Below are 25,037 nucleotides of genomic sequence, written 5' to 3'. Positions count from 1 at the left end.
AACCATAATCCTTACTTTTTAACCAATCAGATTTAGAAGTTTACCCAAAAGTTATTTCTGTATGTCCCAAACGTGAACCTTTAACTTAACCCAGTCAGAAATGAATGCCTTAATGTAACCGTAGAGTTGTTTTTGTGTGCCTCATACGACTAAAACATCTGTGCCCTAATACAGGATGTTGCCACTAGGGGACAATGGTGAGCACCTTTAGGCTTGGATTTTGCTAAGGTGTTGTGGACGGGAGTGGTGGATGGGCGTAATCTGCGAGCTCTGGCCACGAGGATGGCGTGTTCAATCACATTGATTGGCACTTGTTTTTTTTGTTGCAACATTGACATTTGGAGCAACTTTAAAATTTGAGGTTTGGAGAAAGGTGGGAAAACATCTAATTCTGCAGTGAGACTGAAGGCTTGATGGGCGTGGCCCAACCACGGAGCGGGTTGGAGGGTCATTAACGAGTCCTGCCAGGGGACTTTATTCAGGTCCTCATCCCGCCGTAGAACTGACCCGCCGGCAGACAGGCCAGACAATGGGCCAGTGTGTGAGCTTGTGTGTGTGCGTTCATGCGTGTGTGTGTGTGTGGCTGGATGGACAGCTCTGCATGTTAATTTATAGCCCCATCAATTAACCACAGCCTGCGTCAGGCCTGTCACTCCTGAAGAAGCAGGAAATTGCACCTCGACAAGGCTAATACGGCTGCCACTCTTTTCCACTGCAGCCCAGACTCAGGATGTGTCCCAAATGACACCCTATTCCCTACCTGGTCCCTATTGTTCCTGGTCAAAAGTAGTGCACTTCAAGAAGTAGTGCACCATTTACAACGTAGCTTCAGACTTAGCTCAGACCCCCAGGTAACGAGATGGAAGGATGGAGGGATCACTGGGCTGTTTACTTACTCTGTCGTCCTCCCTCTTTGTCACTCACCATCCCTCCCACCCCAGGGGCTAGGGGCACGGTGAGAGGTCCGTGAAAGAGGGTCTTCTTCTACAGACGTGGTTATTTGTTTATGTTGTTGTCATGGTCGAGAGAGAGAGAGAGAGAGAGAGAGAGAGAGAGAGAGAGAGAGAGAGAGAGAGAGAGAGAGAGAGAGAGAGAGAGAGAGAGAGCCACGCTGTTCTACTGCAGGGAGGGCTGGCAACCTGGCACGAGGGCTAGGGTTTTACTATGACAAATCCGGGAGGCCAAATACACGTCTGTCTGTGTGTTCCACTCACCCGCCAAGCAGGGATTTCTACTAGTCTATCCTCGCATCCACATTGGACCTTTCAAAGCAGTGTGAAACTTTGTGTTCTCTCAGTGAAACTTGAGCTCTTTTCCAACTCTAATGATAATCTGTGTTTCACTGAATCTCCCATAGTAACCTGTGTTCTGTATCCCATAGTAACCTGTGTTCTCTATTGCATAGTAACCCGTGTTCTCTATCCCATAGTTACCCGTGTTCTGTATCCCATAGTAACATGTGTTCTGTATCCCATAGTTACCCGTGTTCTGTATCCCATAGTAACGTGTTCTGTATCACATAGTAACCTGTGTTCTGTATCCCATAGTAACCTGTGTTCTGTATCCCATAGTAACCCGTGTTCTGTATCCCATAGTAACCCGTGTTCTGTATCACATAGTAACCTGTGTTCTGTATCCCATAGTAACCTGTGTTCTGTATCCCATAGTAACCCGTGTTCTGTATCCCAAAGTTACCCATGTTCTGTATCCCATAGTAACATGTGTTCTGTATCCCATAGTAAGCTGTATTCTGTATCCCATAGTAACCCGTGTTCTGTATCCCATAGTAACCTGTGTTCTGTATCCCATAGTAACCTGTGTTCTGTATCCCATAGTAACCTGTGTTCTGTATCCCATAGTAACCTGTGTTCTGTATCCCATGGTAACCTGTGTTTTTCCCATGATCCACGGGTCCTCCTCTCAGATCCCCCCACTATGTCAGTCTGTTTGTGTCTAGTCAGCTGTAACAAGCATGTTGAGCTGCAAGGGCTGTGGCCTTTACTTCTCTGAGTGGCCCTTGATAACAGAAGGCACAGCACTCACTCTTACACAGGTTTTTTGAACTTTTGGAAAATGTGCATCCTGTTTCCATTGATCATCCTTGAGATGTTTCTATAACTTGATTGGAGTCCACCGGTGGTAAATTCAATTGATTGAACAGGATTTGGAAAGGCACACAGCTGTCTATGTCAGAGCAAAAACCAAGCCATGAGGTCGAAGGAATTGTCCCTAGAGCTCCGAGACAGGATTGTGTCGAGGCACAAATCTGGGAAGAGTACCAAAAAATGTCTGCAGCATTGAAGATCCCCAAGAACACGGTGGCCTCCATCATTCTTAAATGGAAGAAGTTTTGAACCAACAAGACTCTTCCTAGATCTGGCCGCCCGGCCAAACTGAACAATTGGGAGAGAAAGGCCTTGGTCAGGGAGGTGACCAAGAACTCGATGGTCACTCTGACAGAGCTCCAGAATTCTTCTGTGGAGATGAGAGAACCTTCCAGAAGGACAACCATCGCTGAAGCACTTCACCAATCTGGACTTTATGGTAGAGTGGCCAGACAGAAGCCACTCCTTATGAAAATTTACATGACATCCTGCTTGAACTTTGCCAAAAGGCACCTGAAGGACTCTCAGACCATGAGAAATAAGATTCTCTGGTCTGATAAAACCAATATTGAACTCTTTGGCCTGAATGCCAAGCATCACGTCTGGAGGAAACCTGACACCATCCCTACGGTGAAGCATGGTGGTGGCAGCATCATGATGTGGGGATGATTTTCAGCAGCAGGAACTGGGGGACTAGTAAGGATTGAGGGAATTGAATGGAACAAAATACAGAGAGATCCTTGATGAAATCTTGCTCCAGAGCCTTCAGGACCTCAGACTGGGGCGAAGGTTCACCTTCCAACAGGACAATGACCCTAAGCAAACAGCCAAGAAGCAGGAGTGGCTTCGGGACAAGTCTCTGAATGTCCTTGAGTGGCCCATCCAGAGCCTGGATTTGAACCTGATCAAACATCTCTTAAGAGACTTGAAAATATCTGTGCAGCAACACTCCCCATCCAGCCTGACAGAGCTTGAGAGGATCTACAGAGAAGAAGGGGAGAAACTCCCCAAATACAGTTTTGCTAAGCTTGTAGCGTCATACCCAAGAATACTCAAGGCTTTAATCGCTGCCAATGGTGCTTCAACAAAGTACTGAGTAAAGTGTCTGTATACTTATGTAAATGTGATGTTTCAGTTTTCCATTTTGTATACAATGGCACAAGTAAAATAAAAAAAACTGCTTTCTCTTTGTCATTATGGTGTACGGTGTGTAGAATAATGAGATGGGGGGGAAACTATTTCATCAATAGTATTGTAACAAAATGTGTGAAAAGTCAAGTGGTCTGAATACTCTCCGAATGCACTGTACCATACATTACAACTGTGTATCTGACATGGTACATGTCTTCTTCTTTGAGCTCAGAACCATGTGTGTGAGGTGGATACTTTTGTTTCAGAGTAGATTTGTTTAAGACCCAGAAACACTCTGTGTGACCCTGATTTAGCCCACTGCAGTAAAACCTTGCCTGTGAAGAGGAAAATCTTCCTCTCCTGCAAATGCCAATTCACCCAACCCACCCTGAAATATCTCAACTCTTTTGTATCCCTTTAGGCTTGCTCCAGTGTAGGGTGAAGGGCTGTTTATAAGGTAGATGTAAACATCAGGAAATGGGCTTAAAACAAGCCGGTTGGAGCACCACAGCTAGTTTTTAAATATATATTTTTTTATCACAGAGTCGCGATGAGCCGTATATTCCGCCATTGAGAGCTAGCGCGCTAAAATTGATGTTGGCATCAATATGGCGGCCACTCTGGCTGAGAACATTCATGACAGTGGTGTGACATGACAGATGCAACCCATGTCTGCCTGTGTTCTAGTCCTTCCAGAGTGGTGAGGCTGTGCGGAGGGCAGGAGAACTACAGTGGTACGTCTAGAACTTGTCTGTTTTGTGTCTGTGTTGTAGTTGTCAGTGTGGAGAGTCGCGAGGCCCACCTTAGCAGCCTGGTCATCGAGGCAGAGAGGAGGGCAGGGGAGCTGGCTGCTCAGGCCCAGAGAGACGGGCTTAGCCTGGAGGCCTGTGACAAGGACAAGCAGCTCCGAGCCTGGGAGTGGAGGTGCAAGCTCTACAAACGCATGACGACTGGCTTCCAGCATGCACGTGAGTATGCTGGGATCGTGTGTTTTTTTGGAGGTGGGAGGCTGTGCGTGCGCGTGTGTGTGTGTGTGTGTGTGTGTGTGTGTGTGTGTGTGTGTGTGTGTGTGTGTGTGTGTGTGTGTGCGTGTGCGTGTGTTTGTGTGTGTGTGCGTGTGCGTGTGTTTGTGTGTGTGTGTGTGTTTGTGTGCGTGTGTTTTTCGTTGTTCCTTTCTAATCAGGGACTGGTTTAGACCTGGGATACCAGGTAGGTGCCATTAATTATCAGGTAGAACAGAAAACCAGGAGGCTCCGGATCTCGTAGGGTCAGAGTTGAATACCTCTGGCTTAAGTAAACGCCATGGTGGAGGAGTTTCCCGAAGTGCTTCTGAAAACATACTCCTTTATTCTTTAGAACTGTAGCAAACGTGTTGTTGTTGGTGTTGTTGTTGTTGGTGTTCTTGTTGTTGGTGTTCTTGTTGTTTGTGTTGTTGGTGTTGGTGTTGTTTGTGTTGTTGGTGTTGGTGTTGTTGTTGGTGTTTGTGTTGGTGGTGTTCTTGTTGTTGTTGGTGTTGTTGTTGGTGGTGTTGTTGGTGTTGTTGTTGTTGTTGTTTGTGTTGTTGGTGTTGTTGGTGTTGGTGTTGGTGGTGTTGTTGGTGGTGTTGTTGGTGTTGTTGTTGTTGGTGTTGTTGTTTGTGTTGGTGGTGTTGGTGGTGTTGTTGGTGTTGGTGTTGTTGGTGCTGTTGTTGTAGTGTTGGTTTTGTTGGTGTTGTTGTTGGTGGTGGTGGTGTTGTTGGTGTTGTTGGTGTTAGTGTGGGTGTTGTTGTTGGTAGTGTTGTTGGTGCTGTTGTTCTTGGTGTTCTTGTTTTTGGTGTTGTTGTTTTTGGTGTTATTGTTCTTGGTGTTCTTGTTTTTGGTGTTGTTGTTGTTGGTTTTGTTGGTGTTGTTGGTGGTGTTGGTGTTCTTGTTGTTGTTGGTGGTGTTGTTGGTATTGTTGGTGTTGTTGGTGTTGTTTGTGTTGTTGTTGTTGGTGTTATTGGTGTTGTTGTTGGTTGGAGAGAGGAGGAGAGTTTAGAGGGGAGAGTTTACTGCTGCTGCTATAAGCAATATAAGGGGACAGGAGGAGAGGAGGACAGGAAGATAAGAGGGGAGGAGGACAGGAAGAGAGGAGGGGAGGAGGACAGGAAGAGAGGAGGGGAGGAGGACAGGAAGAGAGGAGGGGAGGACGACAGGAAGAGAGGAGGAGGACAGGAAGATAAGAGGGGAGGAGGACAGGAAGAGAAGATGGGAGGAGGACAGGAAGAGAGGAGGGGAGGAGGACAGGAAGAGAGGAGGGGAGGAGGACAGGAAGAGAGGAGGGGAGGAGGACAGGAAGAGAGGAGGGGAGGACGACAGGAAGAGAGGAGGAGGACAGGAAGAGAGGAGGGGAGGAGGACAGGAAGAGAGGAGGGGAGGACAGGAAGAGAGGAGGGGAGGAGGACAGAAAGAGAGGAGGGGAGGAGGACAGAAAGCGATGAAGGGAGGACAGGAAGAGAGGAGGGGAGGAGGATAGGCAGAGAGGAGGGGAGGACAGGAAGAGAAGAGGGGAGGAGGACAGGAAGATAGGGAAGGAGGAGGACGGGAAGAGGGGAGGACAGGCAGAGAGGAGGGGAGGAGGACTGTAAGAGATGAAGGGAGGAGGACAGGAATAGATGAGGGGAGGACAGCAAGAGAAGAGGGGAGGAGGACAGGAAGATAGGGAAGGAGGAGGACAGGAAGAGAGGAGGGGAGGAGGACAGGAAGAGAGGAGGGGAGGAGGACAGGAAGAGAGGAGAGGAGGAGGGGAGTACAGGAAGAGAGGAGAGAAGGAGGACAGTAAGAGAGGAGGGGAGGAGGAGAGGAGGACTGGAAGAGAGGAGGGGAGGAGGACAGGAAGAGAGGTGGGGAGGATGACAGGAAGAGAGGAGGGAAGAGAGGAGAGAGTAGGGGGAGAGGACAGGAAGAGGAGAGGCGGACTGGAAGAGAGGAGGGGAGGATAATGGGAGGAGAGACAAACACACGCAAAGACACACACACTTTACCTTTGATATTGAATAATGCAATGTTGAGGAAGAACTTGCAAGTCAGCATTTCACTGTTCTGTTTACACCTGCTGTATCCTGTGCAAGTGACAAATACACTTTGATTTGACAAACACACATGATCTGCTTCTCTATCAGTAAGGTACATGTGTGTTGTGTTTGTGCCCCATCTAAACTGAACACACAACCATCTGTTTTGGCTGGCAGTTTGCTCTGACCGCTCACTTAAATGGACACCTTAAATCAGGTTACAGACATGTAGCTAATTTCTAGGACTCCAAGACTTCACCAGCAGTATCAGCAGGTTAACAAACCATCTGGCCTTAATGTACTTCATTTACTTATATAAACAGTACAGCCAGAAGAGGACTGGCCCCACCGCAAATCCTGGTTCCTCTCGACCAGGTACAACCAGAAGAGGACTGGCCCCACCTCAAATCCTGGTTCCTCTCGACCAGTTACAACCAGAAGAGGACTGGCCCCACCTCAAATCCCCGGTTCCTCTCGACCAGGTACAGCCAGAAGAGTACTGGCCCCACCTCAAATCCTGGTTCCTCCCGACCAGGTACAGCCAGAAGAGAATTGGCCCCACCTCAAATCCTTGTTCCTCTCTACAAGATAGAGTCAGAAGAGGACTGCCCTCCCCACCTGATCCTGGTTCCTGGTTCCTCTCTACCAGGTACAACCAGAAGAGGACTGGCCCCACCTCAAATCTTGGTTCCTCTCTACCAGGTACAACCAGAAGAGGACTGCCCCCACCTCAAATCCTGGTTCCTCTCAACCAGCTTGGACCCCCCTCGAACCCTGGTTCCTCTTGACCAGGTACAGCCAGAAGAGGACTGCCCCCCCCCTTTGAAGCCTGGTTCCTCTTTACCAGTACGGCCAGAAGAGGACTGGCCCCCCCTTGAAGCCTGGGTCCTCTTTACCAGTGCAGCCAGAAGAGGACTAGCTGCCCCTCAATGTCTGGTTCCTCTCTAGATGTCTTCCTAGGTTCCTGGCTTTCTCTGGAGTTTTTCCTATTCACTGTTTCTGATTTTGCATTGCTTGCTCTTTGTGGTTTTAGGCTGAGCATCTGTAAAGCACTTTGTGACAACTTAAAAGAACTTTCTAAAGTGTATTTGATGTGACTTGTAGGTGTGCCAGAGCCCCTGTCTGCAGTGCATCTCAGTGTAACCAGTAGCTCCTCTCTCACGGTCACATTCCAGGAGCCTCGCTGCCTCAACTCTGCTGTGATCACCAAGCACAGAGGTACACACACACACACACACACACACACACACACACACACACACACACACACACACACACACACACACACACACACACACACACACACACACACACACACACACACACACACACACACACACACACACACACACACACACAGATTAAAAGAGCAGCAATGCAGAAAGGAAACTCAATGGGTAGGAACAAATAAATTATTGTTCCCTTAATTTGTTACTTTCTCCCTCTATTTTTATCTCTCTCTCTGTCTCTCTCCTTCTCTCTTGTCTGTTTCTCTCTCTCAATTCAATTTAAATTGAAGCTCTCTCAATTCAATTCAATTTAAATTGAAGGTCTCTCTCTCTTAAATTTAAATTGAAGGTCTCTCTCTCAAATCAATTCAATTTAAATGGAAGGTCTCTTTCTCTCTCTCTCTCTCTCTCTCTCTCAATTAAATTCAATTTAAATTGAAGGTCTCTCTCTCTGTCATCTCACTAACCTGCCCCCCTCTAGCCCTGTGGGATGACAGTAAATCTATTCCCCATGCCATGACTGGTATTGGCTTATCCCCCCCTCGCTCCCTCCCTCGTTCCCTCGCTCCCTCCCTCGTTCCCTCGCTCCCTCCCTCCCTCGTTCCCTCATTCCCTCCCTCGTTCCCTCCCTCCCTCCCTGTTTCCCTCCCTCGTTCCCTCCCTCCCCCCCTCCCTCGTTCCTTCGCTCCCTCCCTCCCTCCCTCCCTCGTTCCCTCCCTCCCTCGTTCCCTCCCTCCCTCGCTCCTCCCTCGTTCCCGTCCCTCCCTCCCCCTCGTTCCCTCGTTCCCTCCCTCCCTCCCTCGTTCCCTCCCTCCCTCATTCCCTCCCCTCGTTCCCTCCCCTCCCTCGCTCCCTCGTTCCCTCGTTCCCTCCCTCCCTCATTCCCTCCCTCCCTCCCTCCCTCGTTCCCTCCCTCCCTCGTTCCCTCCCTCCCCTCCCCCTCGTTCCCTCCCTCGTTCCCTCCCTTCCTCCCTCGCTCCCTCGTTCCCTCGTTCCCTCCTCCCTCATTCCCTCCCTCCCTCCTCCCTCCCTCGCTCCTCGTTCCCTCCCCTCCCTCCCTCGTTCCCTCCCTCCCTCCCTCCCACCCTCGCTCCTTCGCTCCCTCCCTCGTTCCCTCCCTCCCTCCCACCCTCGCTCCCTCCCTCCCTCCCTCGTTCCCTCGCTCCCTCGTTCCCCCTCCCTCGTTCCTCCTCCCCTCGTTCCCTCCTCGTTTCCCTCCCTCCCTCCCCTCGCCCTCCCTCCCTCCCTCGCTCCTCGCCTCCCCCCTCGCCTCCTCTCCCTCGCTCCCTCCCTCCCTCATTCCCTCCCTCCTCCCCCCTCGTTCCCCCTCCCTCCCCTCCCTCCCTCCCCCTCCCTCCCCTCCCTCCCTCCTCCCTCGCTCCTCCCCCTCCCTCCCCTCGCTCCCCCCTCCCTCCCTCGTTCCCTCCCTCCCTCGCTCCTCCCTCGTTCCCTCCCTCCCTCCCCCCTCATTCCCTCCCTCCCTCCCTCCCTCCCCTCCCTCCCTCCCTCGTTCCCTCCCTCATTCCCTCCTCCTCCCTCCCTCCTCCCTCGCTCCCTCGTTCCCTCGTTCCCCTCCCTCCCCTCCCTCCCTCCCTCCCCTCCCTCGTTCCCCCTCCCTCCCTCGTTCCCTCGTTCCCTCCCTCCCTCCCTCGTTCCCTCCCTTCCTCCCTCCTCCCTCGTTCCCTCGTTCCCTCCCTCCTCATTCCCCTCCCTCCTCCCTCGTTCCCTCCCTCCCTTGTTCCCTCGCTCCCTCGTTCCCTCCCCCCTCCCTCCCTCGTTCCCTCCTCCCTCCCTCCCCCCTCCCTCCCTCCCTCCCTCCCTCCCTCCCTCCCTCCCCTCCCTCCCTCCCTCCCTCCCTCCCTCCCTTTACTTCCCTTCATTCCTTCTAGCTACAATTACCAGAGAATAAAGAGCCCAGCAGAGAGAGAGATCAGTGTATTGACCTGGAAAGGGCTGGTCATTTAGGACTAATAGGCTTCTGCTGCAGATGTAGCATGTTACAACAGGCTTTGTAATGGTTTATAGTGGTGCTGCTGTCTACTCAGCAAGGCTTTTCCCTACAGGTGTACAAGTCTTCACATGTAGTTAGATGTTCTGTGTCAATTGCTGATAAAGCAGAAGCAAAGGAGTGAAAATAAGAGAGACTGTACAGAGAGCGAGAGAGAGAGAGAGAGGGAGAGGCAGAGAGAGAGAGAGAGGGAGAGGGAGAGAGGGAGAGGGAGAGAGAGAGAAAGAGAGAGAGAGAGAGAGAGGGAGAGGGAGCGAGAGGGAGAGGGAGGGAGAGAGAGAGAGAGAGGGAGAGGGAGAGGGAGAGAGATGGAGAGGAGAGGGAAAGAGGGAGGGAGAGGGAGAGGCAGAGAGAGAGAGAGAGAGAGAGAGAGAGAGGGAGAGGGAGAGGGAGAGGGAGAGAGAGAGAGGGAGAGGGAGAGAACAAACACAATTTTGATCAACTCCAATATCTTCTGGGTGAAATACCACAGTGTTTCATCACAGCAGCAAGATTTGTGACCTGTTGCCACAAGAAAAGGGCGACCAGTGAAGAACAAACACCATTGTAAATACAACCCATATTTATGCTTATTTATTTTCCCTTGTGTACTTTAACCATTTGTACATTGTTACAACACTATATATATATATATATGACATTTGTAATGTTTATTGTTTCTTGTTTTTAAACTTCTGTATGTGTAATGTTTATTGTTAATTTTTATTGTTTATTTCACTTTTGTATATTATCTACCTCACTTGCTTTGGCAATGTTAACACATGTTATCCCATGCCAATACAGCCCTTAAATTGAAATTGAATTGAATTGAGAGAGACAGAGAGACAGAGAGGGAAAGAGAGGGACACCACACGCCTCAAGGCATTAGTAGCCCAATGAGAAGGTTAATAGTGTAATACACAGCACCAGGTGACCTATTGAATTATTATAAGGACACACACACACACACACACACACACACACACACACACACACACACACACACACACACACACACACACACACACACACACACACACACACACACACACACACAGCCTGTGGTGTTAATGTCTGTGAGTATTTGTAATGTTGACTGTGTGTGTGTGTGTGTGTGTGTGTGTGTGTGTGTGTGTGTGTGTGTGTGTGTGTGTGTGTGTGTGTGTGTGTGTGTGTGTGTGTGTGTGTGTGTGTGTTATTACAGTGGAGTGGAGCTGTCTGAAGGACTTTTCCATGCTGGCTGGAGACATGGTGTTGGAAAACCTACAAACACTCAAGTGTACCATCAACGGCCTTACCATGGTAAATAATGAAGGAACACAAAGAGAGAGGGAGAGGAAGATAGAGACTGAGAAAAGGAACAAAGAGAGAGAGAAGAGATAAAAAGTGGGAGTGAGAAGGAGCACAGAAAGAGAGGAGCGCAGAGAGAGAGCGAGGAGCAGAGAGAAAGAGGAGCGCAGAGAGAGAGTGAGGAGCAGAGAGAAAGAGGAGCGCAGAGAGAGAGTGAGGAGCAGAGAGAAAGAGGAGCGCAGAGAGAGAGTGAGGAGCAGAGAGAAAGAGGAGAGCAGAGAGAGAGGGGAGCAGAGAGAGAGAGGAGAGCAGAGAGAGAGAGGAGCAGAGAGAGAGGATTGCAGAGAGAGAGAGAGAGCAGAGAGAGAGAGAGCGGAGCAGAGCAGAGAGAGAGAGAGCAGAGAGAGAGCGGAGCAGAGAGAGAGGATTGCAGAGAGAGAGAGGAGCAGAGAGAGAGTGAGGAGCAGAGAGAAAGAGGAGCGCAGAGAGAGAGAGGAGCAGAGAGAGAGAGGAGAGCGGAGCAGAGAGAGAGAGGATTGCAGAGAGAGAGAGGAGCAGAGAGAGAGCGGAGCAGAGAGAGAGGATTGCAGAGAGAGAGAGAGGAGCAGAGAGAGAGTGAGGAGCAGAGAGAAAGAGGAGTGCAGAGAGAGAGAGGAGCAGAGAGAGAGAGGAGAGCAGAGAGAGAGCGGAGCAGAGAGAGAGGGAGCAGAGAGAGAGAGGAGCAGAGAGAAAGAGGAGAGCAGAGAGAGAGAGGAGCAGAGAGAGAGAGGAGCAGAGAGAGAGCGAGGAGCAGAGAGAAAGAGGAGCGCAGAGAGAGAGAGAGGAGCAGAGAGAGAGAGGAGAGCAGAGAGAGTGTGAGGAGCAGAGAGAAAGAGGAGCGCAGAGAGAGAGAGGAGCAGAGAGAGAGAGGAGAGCAGAGAGAGAGAGGAGCAGAGAGAGAGCGGAGCAGAGAGAGAGGAGAGCAGAGAGAGAGCGGAGCAGAGAGAGAGGATTGCAGAGAGAGAGAGAGGAGCAGAGAGAGTGAGGAGCAGAGAGAAAGAGGAGCGCAGAGAGAGAGAGAGAGCAAGAGAGGAGCAGAGAGAGCAGCGCAGAGAGAGTGAGGAGCAGAGAGAAAGAGGAGCAGAGAGAGAGAGAGGAGCAGAGAGAGAGCGGAGCAGAGAGAGAGGATTGCAGAGAGATAGAGAGGAGCAGAAAGAGAGTGAGGAGCAGAGAGAAAGAGGAGCGCAGAGAGAGAGAGGAGCAGAGAGAGAGAGGAGAGCAGAGAGAGAGAGAGCAGAGAGAGAGAGGAGCAGAGAGAGAGAGAGGAGCAGAGAGAGAGAGGAGCATAGAGAGAGAGGAGCAGAGAGAGAGAGGAGCAGAGAGGCGCAGAGAGAGAGGAGCAGAGATAGAGGGAGCGCAGAGAGAGAGAGGAGCAGAAAGAGAGAGAGAGGAGCAGAGAGAGAGAGGAGCGCAGAGAGAGAGAGGAGCAGAAAGAGAGAGAGAGGAGCAGAGAGAGAGGAGCGCAGAGAGAGAGAGAGAGAGGAGCGCAGAGAGAGAGAGAGAGCGCAGAGAGAGAGAGAGTGCAAAGAGATAGAGAGCAAGAGAGATAAGGAGCACAGAAGAGAGAGACAAAGAGAGAGAGCACAGAGAGAGAGAGAGAGGCAAAGCAGAGAGAGAGAGAGAGAAAGGAGCGCAGAGAGAGAAAGGAGCACAAAGAGAGGAGTGCAGAGAGAGGAGCTCAGAGAGAGAGAGCAGCAGAGAGAGAGGAGCACAAAGAGAGAGGAGCTCAAAGAGAGAGGGGAGTGCAGAGAGAGAGAGGAGCACAGAGAGAGAGAGAGAGGAGTGCAAAGAGATAGAGGAGCACAGAGAGAGAAAGTAGCACAAAGAGAGAGAAGAGCACAGAGAGAGAGAGAGGAGCGCAAAGAGAGAGGAGCGCAGAGAGAGAGAGAGAAAGGAGCGCAGAGAGAGAAAGGAGCACAAAGAGAGAGGAGTGCAGAGAGAGAGGAGCTCAGAGAGAGAGAGGAGCAGAGAGAGAGGAGCACAAAGAGAGAGGAGCTCAAAGAGAGAGGGGAGTGCAGAGAGAGAGAGGAGCACAGAGAGAGAGGAGCTCAGAGAGAGAGAGGAGCGCAGAGAGAGAGAGACGGGCACAAAGGGAGAGAGGAGCACAAAGAGAGAGAGGAGCGCAAAGAGAGAGGAGTGCAGAGAGAGAGGAGCGCAGAGAGAGAGAGGAGCACAAAGACAGAGAGGAGCGCAAAGAGAGAGAGGAGCAGAGAGAGAGAGGAGCACAAAGAGAGAGAGAAGCGCAGAGAGAGAGGAGCACAGAGAGAGAGAGGAGCGCAAAGAGAGAGAGAAGTGCAGAGAGAGAGAGGAGCACAAAGAGAGAGAGGAGCACAAAGAGAGAGTGGTGCACAAAGAGAGAGAGGTGCACAAAGAGAGAGAGGAGTGCAAAGAGAGAGAGGAGCAGAGAGAGAGGTTGCACAAAGAGAGAGAGGAGCGCAAAGAGAGAGAGGAGCAGAGAAAGAGAGGAGCACAAAGAGAGAGAGGAGCGCAGAGAGAGAGAGGAGCGCAGAGAGAGAGAGGTGCACAAAGAGAGAGAGGACAAAGAGAGAGAGGAGCACAAAGAGAGAGAGGAGCACAAAGAGAGAGAGGAGCACAAAGAGAGAGAGGAGTAGAGAGAGAGGTGCACAAAGAGAGAGAGGAGTGCAAAGAGAGAGAGGAGCGCAAAGAGAGAGAGGAGCAGAGAAAGAGAGGAGCACAAAGAGAGAGAGGAGCGCAGAGAGAGAGAGGAGCGCAGAGAGAGAGAGAGGGGCACAAAGGGAGAGAGGAGCACAAAGAGAGAGAGGAGCGCAAAGAGAGAGAGGAGCAGAGAGAGAGAGGTGCACAAAGAGAGAGAGGAGTGCAAAGAGAGAGAGGAGCAGAGAGGGAGAGGTGCACAAAGAGAGAGAGGAGTGCAAAGAGAGAGGAGTACAAAGAGAGAGAGGAGCACAAAGAGAGAGAGGAGCACAAAGAGAGAGAGGAGCAGAGAGAGAGAGGAGCACAAAGAGAGAGAGGAGCAGAGAGAGAGAGGTGCACAAAGAGAGAGAGGAGTGCAAAGAGAAAGAGCACAAAGAGAGAGAGGAGCACAAAGAGAGAGAGGAGCACAGAGAGAGAGGAGCGCAGAGAGAGAGAGGAGCACAAAGAGAGAGAGGAGCACAAAGAGAGATTGGAGCGCAGAGAGAGAGGAGCACAGAGAGAGAGAGGGGTGCACAAAGAGAGAGAGGAGCACAAAGAGAGAGAGGAGCACAAAGAGAGAGAGGAGCACAGAGAGAGAGGAGCGCAAAGAGAGAGAGGAGCACAGAGAGAGAGAGGTGCACAAAGAGAGAGAGGAGCACAAATAGAGAGGAACGCAAAGAGAGAGAGGAGCACAAAGAGAGAGAGGAGCACAAAGAGAGAGAGGAGCACAAAGAGAGAGAGGAGCACAGAGAGAGAGGAGCGCAAAGAGAGAGAGGAGCACAAAGAGAGAGGAGCACAAAGAGAGAGGAACGCAAAGAGAGAGAGGATCACAGAGAGAGAGAGGAGCGCAAAGAGAGAGAGGAGCACAGAGAGAGAGAGGTGCACAAAGAGAGAGAGGAGCACAAATAGAGAGGAACGCAAAGAGAGAGAGGAGCACAAAGAGAGAGAGGAGCGCAAAGAGAGAGAGGAGCACAAAGGGAGAGAGGAGCACAGAGAGAGAGAGGAGCGCAAAGAGAGAGAGGAGCGCAAAGAGAGAGGAGCACAAAGAGAGAGGAACGCAAAGAGAGAGAGGATCACAGAGAGAGAGAGCAGCTCAAAGAGAGAGAAGTGCGCAAAGAGAGAGAGGAGCACAGAGAGAGAGAGGAGCACAAAGAGAGAGAGAGGAGTGCAAATAGATAGAGGAGCACAGAGAGAGAAAGTAGCACAAAGAGAGAGAAGAGCACAGAGAGAGAGTAGCGCAAATAGAGAGAGGAGCGCGAAGAGAGAGAGGAGCACAGAGAGAGAGAGGAGCGCAAATAGAGAGAGGAGCACAGAGAGAGAGAGAGGAGCACGGAGAGAGAGAGGAGCACACAAACGAGAGGAGTATACAGTAATTGGTTGGGTGAGTAAAGAAGAAGTGTGTGATGGAGGGAGGAAGTAAAGGAGTGTGTAAATGGCTTAGTAATGACACAGTGGTGGAATGAGGGGGTGAATTAGAAGAGCTAGGATGGAGGCTACGTCTCAAATGGGACAATATTCCTTACAAAGTGCACTAATTGCACGTAATTGAACCCCACCGCTCCGTAACTCTGTCTGATCTCCTATTGTAGGATGTGATATCACGGCACTGTGCTCAACTTGAATCTGCTTTCACTCTCTTCTTCGGGTTAGTACTTAGTGTGTGTGTGTGTGTGTGTGTGTGTGTGTGTGTGTGTGTGTGTGTGTGTGTGTGTGTGTGTGTGTGTGTGTGTGTGTGTGTGTGTGTTCCAGGGGAGGCTGTACTATGTCCAAGTGTCAGCCTACAACATGAAGGGTTGGGGTCCACCTCAGTCAACTCTACCCCCCTCCGCTTCACCCTCCAGTGAGTTCATTACTTTGTTAGGTTTGAATCAAAACTTTCTTGACTTGACTCTAGCTTCATACTAAATTGTAGAATTGGTCTGGGCACTGCTGTAAAAACCGAATTTTTTTTTCCTAGAAAATTACAAGACGTGTCACGTAGTGTCATGTTCACACAGCCTGCTATGGCAATTTTCATCACACAGCCTGCTATGACAGTTTTCATCACACAGCCTGCTATGACAGTTTTCATCACACAGCCTGCTATGACAGTTTTCATCACACAGCCTGCTATGACAGTTTTCATCACACAGCCTGCTATGACAGTTTTCATCACACAGCCTGCTATGACAGTTTTCATCACAAAGCCTGCTATGACAGTTTTCATCACACAGCCTGCTATGACAGTTTTCATCACACAGCCTGCTATGACAGTTTTCATCACACAGCCTGCTATGACAGTTTTCATCACACAGCCTGCTATGACAGTTTTCATCACACAGCCTGCTATGGCAGTTTTCATCACACAGCCTGCTATGACAGTTTTCATCACACAGCCTGCTATGACAGTTTTCATCACACAGCCTGCTATGACAGTTTTCATCACACAGCCTGCTATGACAGTTTTCATCAACTCTATCATTCAGTCGGATTGAAACTCATACATGTTTTACTCCCTGTGTTCTACCTTGAGATTTAGGGATGGGGAAAAATCAATACAGTAGAGTATCGCGATATTATATTAATTCTATGACTCCAAGTAACGATTCTCTAATAATTGTTACGAATAAATTATATTATTGATTTTTTTTTGCTAGGTAGTTAATGTTAGCTAGCGCTAGTTGGCTGTACCTGTGCCAAAACTCTGGTGTTTCCTCTTCTCTAGCCTGTTCTCCATCTTCTTTTTAAATGTTTTTAAACACTTTTATTTCCATGACTGATCAAAATGTGTTTTCTCATGGCTCATGGCTCTCTCTTGTCCCTCAGACATTTATTTATTTAATTTTATTTTACCTTTATTTAACCAGGCAAGTCAGTTAAGAACAAATTCTTATTTTCAATGACGGCCTGGGAACAGTGGGTTAACTGCCTGTTCAGGGGCAGAACGACAGATGGTGAGCTATATGTTTGGAGCATCGAATCGCAATACAATTACAGTATCAAATCACAAATTGTCACAGCACCTAAGTATTGTTATTTTATTCTAATTATTTTTTTAACCTTTATTTAACTAGGAAAGTCAACAAATTCTTATTTTCAATGGCGGTCTAGGAACAGTGGGTTAACTGCCTGTTCAGGGGCAGAACGACAGATATGTACCTTGTCAGCTTGGGGATTTGATCTTGCAACCTTTTGGTTACTAGTCCAACACTCTAACCACTAGGCTACCTGCCGCCCAAGTATTGTGACAATATCGTATCGTGAGGTCTCTGGAAATTCGCAGCCCTAATGAGAACGTTTGTAATGTCCCTGTATAGCGCACGACGTTTGACCAGAACCCTATGGGTGCCATTTGGAACACAGGCATTGTTTTCATTGTTCCAGATCAACAGCCTGAAAACGGACAATTCAATGTGACATTTACTTTTTTTTACATTTCTGACATTTCTTACTAGCCACTCCTGGGCTACAATCACCTATCCGGACACGTTTACATTATTCATCTCATATGCATACGTATATACTGTGCTCTATATCATCGACTGCATCCTTATGTAATACATGTATCACTAGCCACTTTAACTATGCCACTTTGTTTACATACTCATCTCATATGTATATACTGTACTCGATACCATCTACTTTATCTTGCCTATGCTGCTCTGTACCATCACTCATTCATATATCCTTATGTACATATTCTTTATCCCCTTACACTGTGTATAAGACAGTAGTTTAGGAATTTTTAGTTAGATTACTTGTTGGTTATTACTGCATTGTCGGAACTAGAAGCACAAGCATTTCGCTACACTCGCATTAACATCTGCTAACCATGTGTATGTAACAAATAAAATTTGATTTGATTTGTTTTACTATCAATGCGGAGCCCCACCGGGCCTTCAGGACTGGACTGCCGACGTTATCTGCCCGAGGGACGTTACTGGCTCCTCCGTCGCGACGTTACCTGAACGCCCATCTGCGGCCCGCTAACCGCTAGCTGTCTTATCGGCTGCTATCTGAATAGGTCTATTGGACAATTTTTCTTGGGTCACTATAACTATATCTACTTTGCCAATTGGATTGGTCTCCTCTACCACACGGAACCCCACTAATCTACTGACCGTAAATTCTAGGGACAATTAGGAGGCCTGCGTCTTATGACTGTAGCGTACATGTAGGTTTGTACGGCAGGACCAAATCAGAGAGATATGTAGGAACAAGCCCATGTAATGCTTTGTAGGTTAGCAGTAAAACCTTCAAATGAGCCCTTGCCTTAACAGGAAGCCAGTGTAGGGAGGCTAGCACTGGAGTAATATGATCAAATTTTTGGTTCTAGTCAGGATTCTAGCAGCCTTATTTAGTACTAACTGAAGCTTATTTAATGCTTTATCCGGAGCATTGAGTTTCTGATTTTTGCAATGTTACGTAGATGGAAAAACACTGTCCTTGAAACAGTCTTGATATGTTCGTCAAAAGAGAGATCAGGGTCCAGAGTATCATCAAGGTCCTTCACAGTTTTAATTGAGACGACTGTACAACCATTAAGATTTATTGTCAGATTCAGCAGAAGATCTCTTTGTTTCTTGGGACCTAGAACAAGCATCTCTGTTTTGTCCGAGTTTAAAAGTAGAAAGTTTGCAGCCATCCACTTCCTTATGTCTGAAACACAGGCTTCTAGCGAGGGCAATTTTGGGGTTTCACCATGTTTAATTGAAATGTACAGCTGTGTGTCATCCGCATAGCAGTGAAAGTTAACATTATGTTTTCTAATGACATCCCCAAGAGGTAAAATATATAGTGAAAACAATAGTGGTCCTAAAATGGAACCTTGAGGAACACCGAAATGTACAGTTGATTTGTCACAGGACAAACCGTTCACAGAGACAAACTAATATCTTTCCGACAGATAAGCTCTAAACCAGGCCAGAACTTGTTTGTGTAGACCATTTTGGGTTTCCAATCTCCCCAAAAGAATGTGGTGATCGATGGTATCAAAAGCAGCACTAAGTTCTAGGAGCACGAGGACAGATGCAGAGCCTCGGTCTGATGCCATTAAAAGGTCATTTACCACCTTCACAAGTGCAGTCTCATGATGGGGTCTAAAACCAGACTGAAGTATTTCGTATACATTGTTTGTCTTCAGGAAGGCAGTGAGTTGCTGCGCAACAGCCTTTTCTAAAAATGTTGAGAGGAATGGAAAATTCAATATAGGCCGATAGATTTTTATATTTTCTGGGTCAAGGTTTGGCTTTGTCAAGAGAGGCTTTATTACTGCCACTTTTAGTGAGTTTGGTACACATCCGGTGGATAGAGAGCCGTTTATTGTTCAACATAAGAGGGCCAAGCACAGGAAGCAGCTCTTTCAGTAGTTAAGTTGGAATAGGGTCCACTCTGCAGCTTGAAGGTTTAGAGGCCATGATTATTTTCATCATTGTGTCAAGAGATATAGTACTAAAACACTTGAGAGTCTCTCTTGATCCTAGGTCCTGGCAGAGTAGTGCAGACTCAGGACAACTGAGCTTTGAAGGAATACGCAGATTTAAAGAGGAGTCTGTAATTTGCTTTCTAATAATCATGATTTTTTTCCTCACAGAAGTTCATGAATTTATTACTGCTGAAGTGAAAGCCATCCTCTCGTGGGGAATGCTGCTGTTTTAGCCAGTATCAAAAACACATTTCGGATTGTTCTTATTTTCCTCAATTAAGTTGGAAAAATAGGATGATCGAGCAGCAGTGAGGGCTCTCCGATACTGCACGGTACTGTCTTTCCAAGCTAGTCGGAAGACTTCCAGTTTGGTGTGGCGCCATTTCCGTTCCAATTTTCTGGAAGCTTGCTTCAGAGCTCGGGTATTTTCTGTGTACCAGGGAGCTAGTTTCTTATGAGAAATGTTTTTAGTTTTTAGGGGTGCAACTGTATCCAGGGTATTGCGCAAGGTTAAATTGAGTTCCTCAGTTAGGTGGTTAACTGATTTTTGTCCTCTGACGACCTTGGGTAGGCAGAGGGAGTCTGGAAGGGCATCAAGGAATCTTTGTGTTGTCTGTGAATTTATAGCACGACTTTCAATGCTCCTTGGTTGGGGTCTGAGCAGATTATTTGTTGCAATTGCAAATGTAATAAAATGGTGGTCCAATAGTCCAGGATTATGAGGAAAAACATTAAGATCCACAACATTTATTCCATGGGACAAAACTAGGTCCAGAGTATGACTGTGACAGTGAGTAGGTCCAGAGACATGTTGGACAAAACCCACTGAGTCGATGATGGCTCCGAAAGCCTTTTGGAGTGGGTCTGTGGACTTTTCCATGTGAATATTAAAGTCACCAAAAATGTGAATATTATCTGCTTTGACTACAAGGTCCGATAGGAATTCAAGGAACTCAATGAGGAACGCTGTATATGGCCCAGGAGGCCTGTAAACAGTAGCTATAAAAAGTGATTGAGTAGGCTGCATAGATCTCATGACTAGAAGCTCAAAAGGTCGAAAACGTCATTTATTTTTTTATAAATTGAAATTTGCTATCGTAAATGTTAGCAACACCTCCGCCTTTGAGGGATGCACGGGGGATATGGTCAGTAGTGTAGCCAGGAGGTGAGGCCTCATTTAACACAGTAGATTCATCAGGTTTAAGCCATGTTTCAGTCAGGCCAATCACATCCAGATTATGATCAGTGATTAGTTAATTGACTATAACTGCCTTTGAAGTAAGGGATCTAACATTAAGTAGCCCTATTTTGAGATGTGAGGTATCACGATCTCTTTCAATAATGGCAGGAATGGTGGAGGTCTTTATCCTAGTGAGATTGCTAAGGCGAACACCGCCATATTTAGTTTTTCCCAACCTAGGTCGAGGCACAGACACGGTCTCAGAAGAGTTAGAGCCCTGTCTATGTTGGTAGATAAGATGAGAGCACCCCTCCGGCTAGGATGGAGTCCGTCACTCCTCAGCACTCCGTCACTCCTATCAAACGCTCCCTGAAACACTTCAGCGAGCAGGCCTTTCTAACCGACCTGGCCGGGGTATCCTGGAAGGATATTGATCTCATCCCATCAGTAGAGGATGCCTGTTTTTTTTTAAATGCCTTCCTCACCATCTTAAATAAGCATGTCCCCTTCAAGAAATTTAGAACCAGGGACAGATATAGCCCTTGATTCTCTCCAGACCTGACTGCCCTTAACCAACACAAAAACATCCTATGGCTTTCTGCATTAGCATCGAACAGCCCCCCGTGATATGCAGCTGTTCAGGGAAGCTAGAAACCAACATATACAGGCAGTTAGAAAAGCCAAGGCTAGCTTTTTCAAGTAGAAATTTACTTCCTGCAACACAAACTCAAAAAAGTTCTGGGACACTGTAAAGTCCATGGAGAATAAGAACACCTCCTCCCAGCTGCCCACTGCCCTGAGGATAGGAAACACTGTCACCACCGATAAATCCACTATAATTGAGAATTTCAATAAGCATTTTTCTACGGCTGGCCATGCTTTCCACCTGGTTACTCCTACCCCGGTCAACAGCACTGCACCCCCCACAGCAACTCGCCCAAGCCTTCCCCATTTCTCCTTCTCCCAAATCCAGTTCTGAAAGAGCTGCAAAATCTGGACCCCTACAAATCAGCCGGGCTAGACAATCTGGACCCTTTCTTTCTCAAATTATCTGCCAAAATTATTGCAACTCCTATTACTAGCCTGTTCAACCTCTCTTTCGTGTCGTCTGAGATTCCCAAAGATGTCGCTCTTGCTGCTGGTGAGTCTCTGATCCACCTCTACGCAGACGACACAATTCTGTATAATTCTGGCCCTTCTTTGGACACGGTGTTAACAACCCTCCTGACGAGCTTCAATTCCATACAACTCTCCTTCCGTGGCTTCCAATTGCTCTTCAATACACAAATACAAATAAAACTAAATGCATGCTCTTCAACCGATCGCTGCCTGCACCTGCACTCTGGACGGTTCTGACTTAGAATATGTGGACAACTACAAATACCTAGGTGTCTGGTTAGACTGTAAACTCTCCTTCCAGACTCACATCAAACATCTCCAATCCAAAGTTAAATCTAGAATTGGCCTCCTATTTTGCATCAAAGCATCCTTCACTCATGCTGCCAAACATATCCTTGTAAAACTGACCATCCTACCGATCCTCGACGTCGGTGACAAAATAGCCTCCAATACCCAACTCAATAAATTAGATCAGTCTATTACAGTGCCATCCGTTTTGTCACCAAAGCCCCATACACTACCAACCACTGCGACCTGTACTTTCTCGTTGGCTGGCCCTCGCTTCATACTCGTCGCCAAACCCACTGGCTCCAGGTTATCTACAAGACCCTGCGAGGTAAAGTCCCCCCTTATCGCAGCTCACTGGTCACCATAGCAGCACCCACCTGTAGCACGTGCTCCAGAAGGTATATCTCACTAGTCACCCCCAAAACCCATTCTTCCTTTGGCCGCCTCTCCTTCCAGTTCTCTGCTGCCAATTACTGGAACGAACTACAAAAATCTTTGAAACTGGAAACACTTATCTCCCTCACTAGCTTTAAGCGCCAGCTGTCAGAGCAGCTCACAGATTACTGCACCTGTACATAGCCCATCTATAATTTAGCCCAAACAACTACCTTTCCCCCTACTGTATTTATTTATTTATTTATTTTGCTCCTTTGCACATTCTTCCACTGCAAATCTACCATTTCAGTGTTTTTCTTGCTATATTGTATTTACTTCGCCACCATGGACTTTTTTTTGCCTTTACCTCCCTTATCTCACCTCATTTGCTCACATTGTATATAGACTTATTTTTCTACTGTATTATTGACTGTATGCTTGTCTTACTCCATGTGTAACTCTGTGTCGTTGTATGCAATTGTAAATGAGAACGTGTTCTCAACTTGCCTACCTGGTGAAATAAATTAAATAAAAAAACTTCACATCACGAGTTGTTAACATCGGTTTTAAGCCACAGTCAGGACTCTATCACGACTCTCCCTCTAACCATACACTTAGATCAGCCTTGGAGATGGTGTCTCAGATTGGCCTGAATACAGTAAGAAATGTAATAGAAAAATTTGAACAAATAGAGAGTGTAATGAATAAATCCTTTGTCAGGAGATGAAGGCAAGTAAACCGCTGAGATGAGAAATCAATTCATTTTATTATATTTAATATGTCTTCTTCAAACCCAAGGACACTTTATATAATATGAATCACAAATGGACTCACACTGAGGTGACTGGTCTGTTTGCATGGTCAACCCTAGCCTTTTGTGGGCCCTAAGTGAGATTTGGTTATAGCCACCCCCCCCCCCCCACACACACACACCTCGTGTGCCAAACATTTAGTGTCTTGATGGCAGAGAGTAAAAAATATAGTTTTAATGCAAATGTCATGCAAATGTCATGTTTGACATGACTAGGGAGAGTATATTAATGGTAACATTCAAAGTTTAATTTTGGTCACTTTCAAGTTTCTGGCGGAATTTATCACAAGACATCTAGTGGACTTTATGGGTACTTCAGATAATCACAGGTGTCTGTAATTATCTCTGGCCTTATCACATTTTAAAATATTAATTGACAACACTATAAAAACACATTTCCTAAGGGTTTCAGCATAATATCCTATATATCTTTTACACACTTTTATGTATTTTACTATATTGATATGTATTTTACTATATACATGTATTTGTCATCAATGTTTTGGCGACAAACTGGTGGCAGTTGGAAGATTTGCATATTTAATTGAAAATAATGCCATTGTTGATTAAATGCTTTTTTTCATTAATTAGGCTATTTTATTTTCTAAACATGTGGTCTATTCACTAGAAACTCATGGGCAATATGGACACAGATATAACAAATAAATAGTTTTTATGAATACTTAAAAAAAAAAAAATATTCAAGTGTAAATTCTCCAAATTACAATAGATTGCCATAGATAACATGTTAAATACCAAAATTTCTGAATATTGCGGTAACTTTGGTAAGTTTCCAGTAGCTTTGTAACCCTAGCCATGACTTATGACATGTTTATATGATATCTTAGTGAGAGTGAATAACAACATAAATCGGGGCCCCCTAGAAACAGGGCCTCTGGGTACGTATTCGGCCATGACAACATAAGGAATAAACGCTGATGTTCCGCCTCGGCGTCCAAATTTTCCAAGGTAATGTACCGAACGAAGGCATTTTACATGCGTATACCACAGTTCCCAAGGAAAATTAAAAAAAGTGTTTATATTTTCATTTAAATAAGCCAATTCATACCTTTTCATATTTTGGTTGCTAGGGACTCAACCCAGTCGTTCGTTCTCTATGTTCCGTTGCCATGCTCAATGGCAACATGCTCATCTCTTGCTCGCTAGCTCACCAGCTAGCTACTGCTAACACACAGTCACAAACGCTGCAGCCAGAATAACAGCAAAGTAGCTGTTTTCTATTGACATTCATTTGGATACATCCATAACAATGAGCTGACGAAGCCCGAATTTGCCTGTCAAAGCAAGAAAAGTTTGCCTTCTCGTCAGGACACTTGTCAACACTGACTGGTCATTACATGGCGATCACATTGCATATCAAACACCGGGCTAGTAGCTAGCTAAATAGTTTGCTGCTAGCAAACCAGCCAATATGACAATGCAATTAAAAAAATATCAGTTTCTGAAAACAGCTGGTTAAACTAGAAACATGGGAGGATTTGACAGCATAGCACCACTAAACTAGAGACATGGGAGGATTTGACAACATAGGACCACTAAACTAGAAACATGGGAGAATTTGACAACATAGCACCACTAAACTAGAAACATGGGAGAATTTGACAACATAGCACCACTAAACTAGAAACATGGGAGGATTTGACAACATAGCACCACTAAACTAGAAACATGGGAGGATTTGACAACATAGCACCACTAAACTAGAAACATGGGAGGATTTGACAACATAGCACCACTAAACTAGAAACATGGGAGGATTTGACAGCATAGCACCACTAAACTAGAAACATGGGAGTATTTGACAGCATAGCACCACTAAACTAGAAACATGGGAGTATTTGACAGCATAGCACCACTAAACTAGAAACATGGGAGGATTTGACAGCTTTAGCATCAGAGGGGTCAGGAGAAATTCATGTTCATCACCACTGTAGCAAAAACAAATCAATGCTAGCTAGCTACTTTTTTCCCTCGTTGGATCTGTGCGGGTCCCTTAGCCGCTACTTCTGTCGCTTAGTGTTTCGGGCAGGCCCTGTCTGTTTGGAGGTGTGTACAGTTCATGTTTAGTGCTGAGAGAATAACCCCCAACCCTTAATTAACTACTACCGTGGTTTGGGGATTCTGAGCTGATTGAGATGACAGTGGTTAATGTTGATGTTTGTACTGTATGTATTTACTGGTGAGAAGTTGACCACTAATTTACTGTCTCTCTTTCTATCTTCAACCCCAATATTTCACCCCCTACCCCCTACACCCTAACCCCCCTCCCACTAGACTGGAGGGAGAGTGATGGTCGGGAGCCCCTCCAACTAGACTGTAGAGAGAGTGATGGTCGGGAGCCCCTCCCACTAGACTGTAGGGAGAGTGATGGTCTG

General features: G+C 47.1%; 1 protein-coding gene across 1 annotated transcript in view; it reads left to right on the top strand.

Moving 5' to 3' along the window:
* The window catches only part of LOC135524894 (ankyrin repeat and fibronectin type-III domain-containing protein 1-like), a 102,735-nt gene that overhangs the window by 5,760 nt on the left and 71,938 nt on the right, over nucleotides 1–25,037 (top strand). Inside the window, exons 3-6 of the mRNA XM_064952745.1 lie at nucleotides 4,010–4,204; nucleotides 7,372–7,485; nucleotides 10,688–10,785; nucleotides 15,214–15,304. Coding sequence (XP_064808817.1) covers nucleotides 4,010–4,204; nucleotides 7,372–7,485; nucleotides 10,688–10,785; nucleotides 15,214–15,304 — 498 coding nt within the window. The remainder of the gene's footprint in view (nucleotides 1–4,009; nucleotides 4,205–7,371; nucleotides 7,486–10,687; nucleotides 10,786–15,213; nucleotides 15,305–25,037) is intronic.

This window comes from Oncorhynchus masou, chromosome 31 (assembly GCF_036934945.1).
Source record: "Oncorhynchus masou masou isolate Uvic2021 chromosome 31, UVic_Omas_1.1, whole genome shotgun sequence".
In the NCBI taxonomy this organism is placed as follows: Eukaryota; Metazoa; Chordata; class Actinopteri; order Salmoniformes; family Salmonidae; genus Oncorhynchus; species Oncorhynchus masou.
The sequence above is the reverse complement of the archived record's forward strand: the minus strand, read 5'-3'. Positions and strand labels throughout refer to the sequence as shown.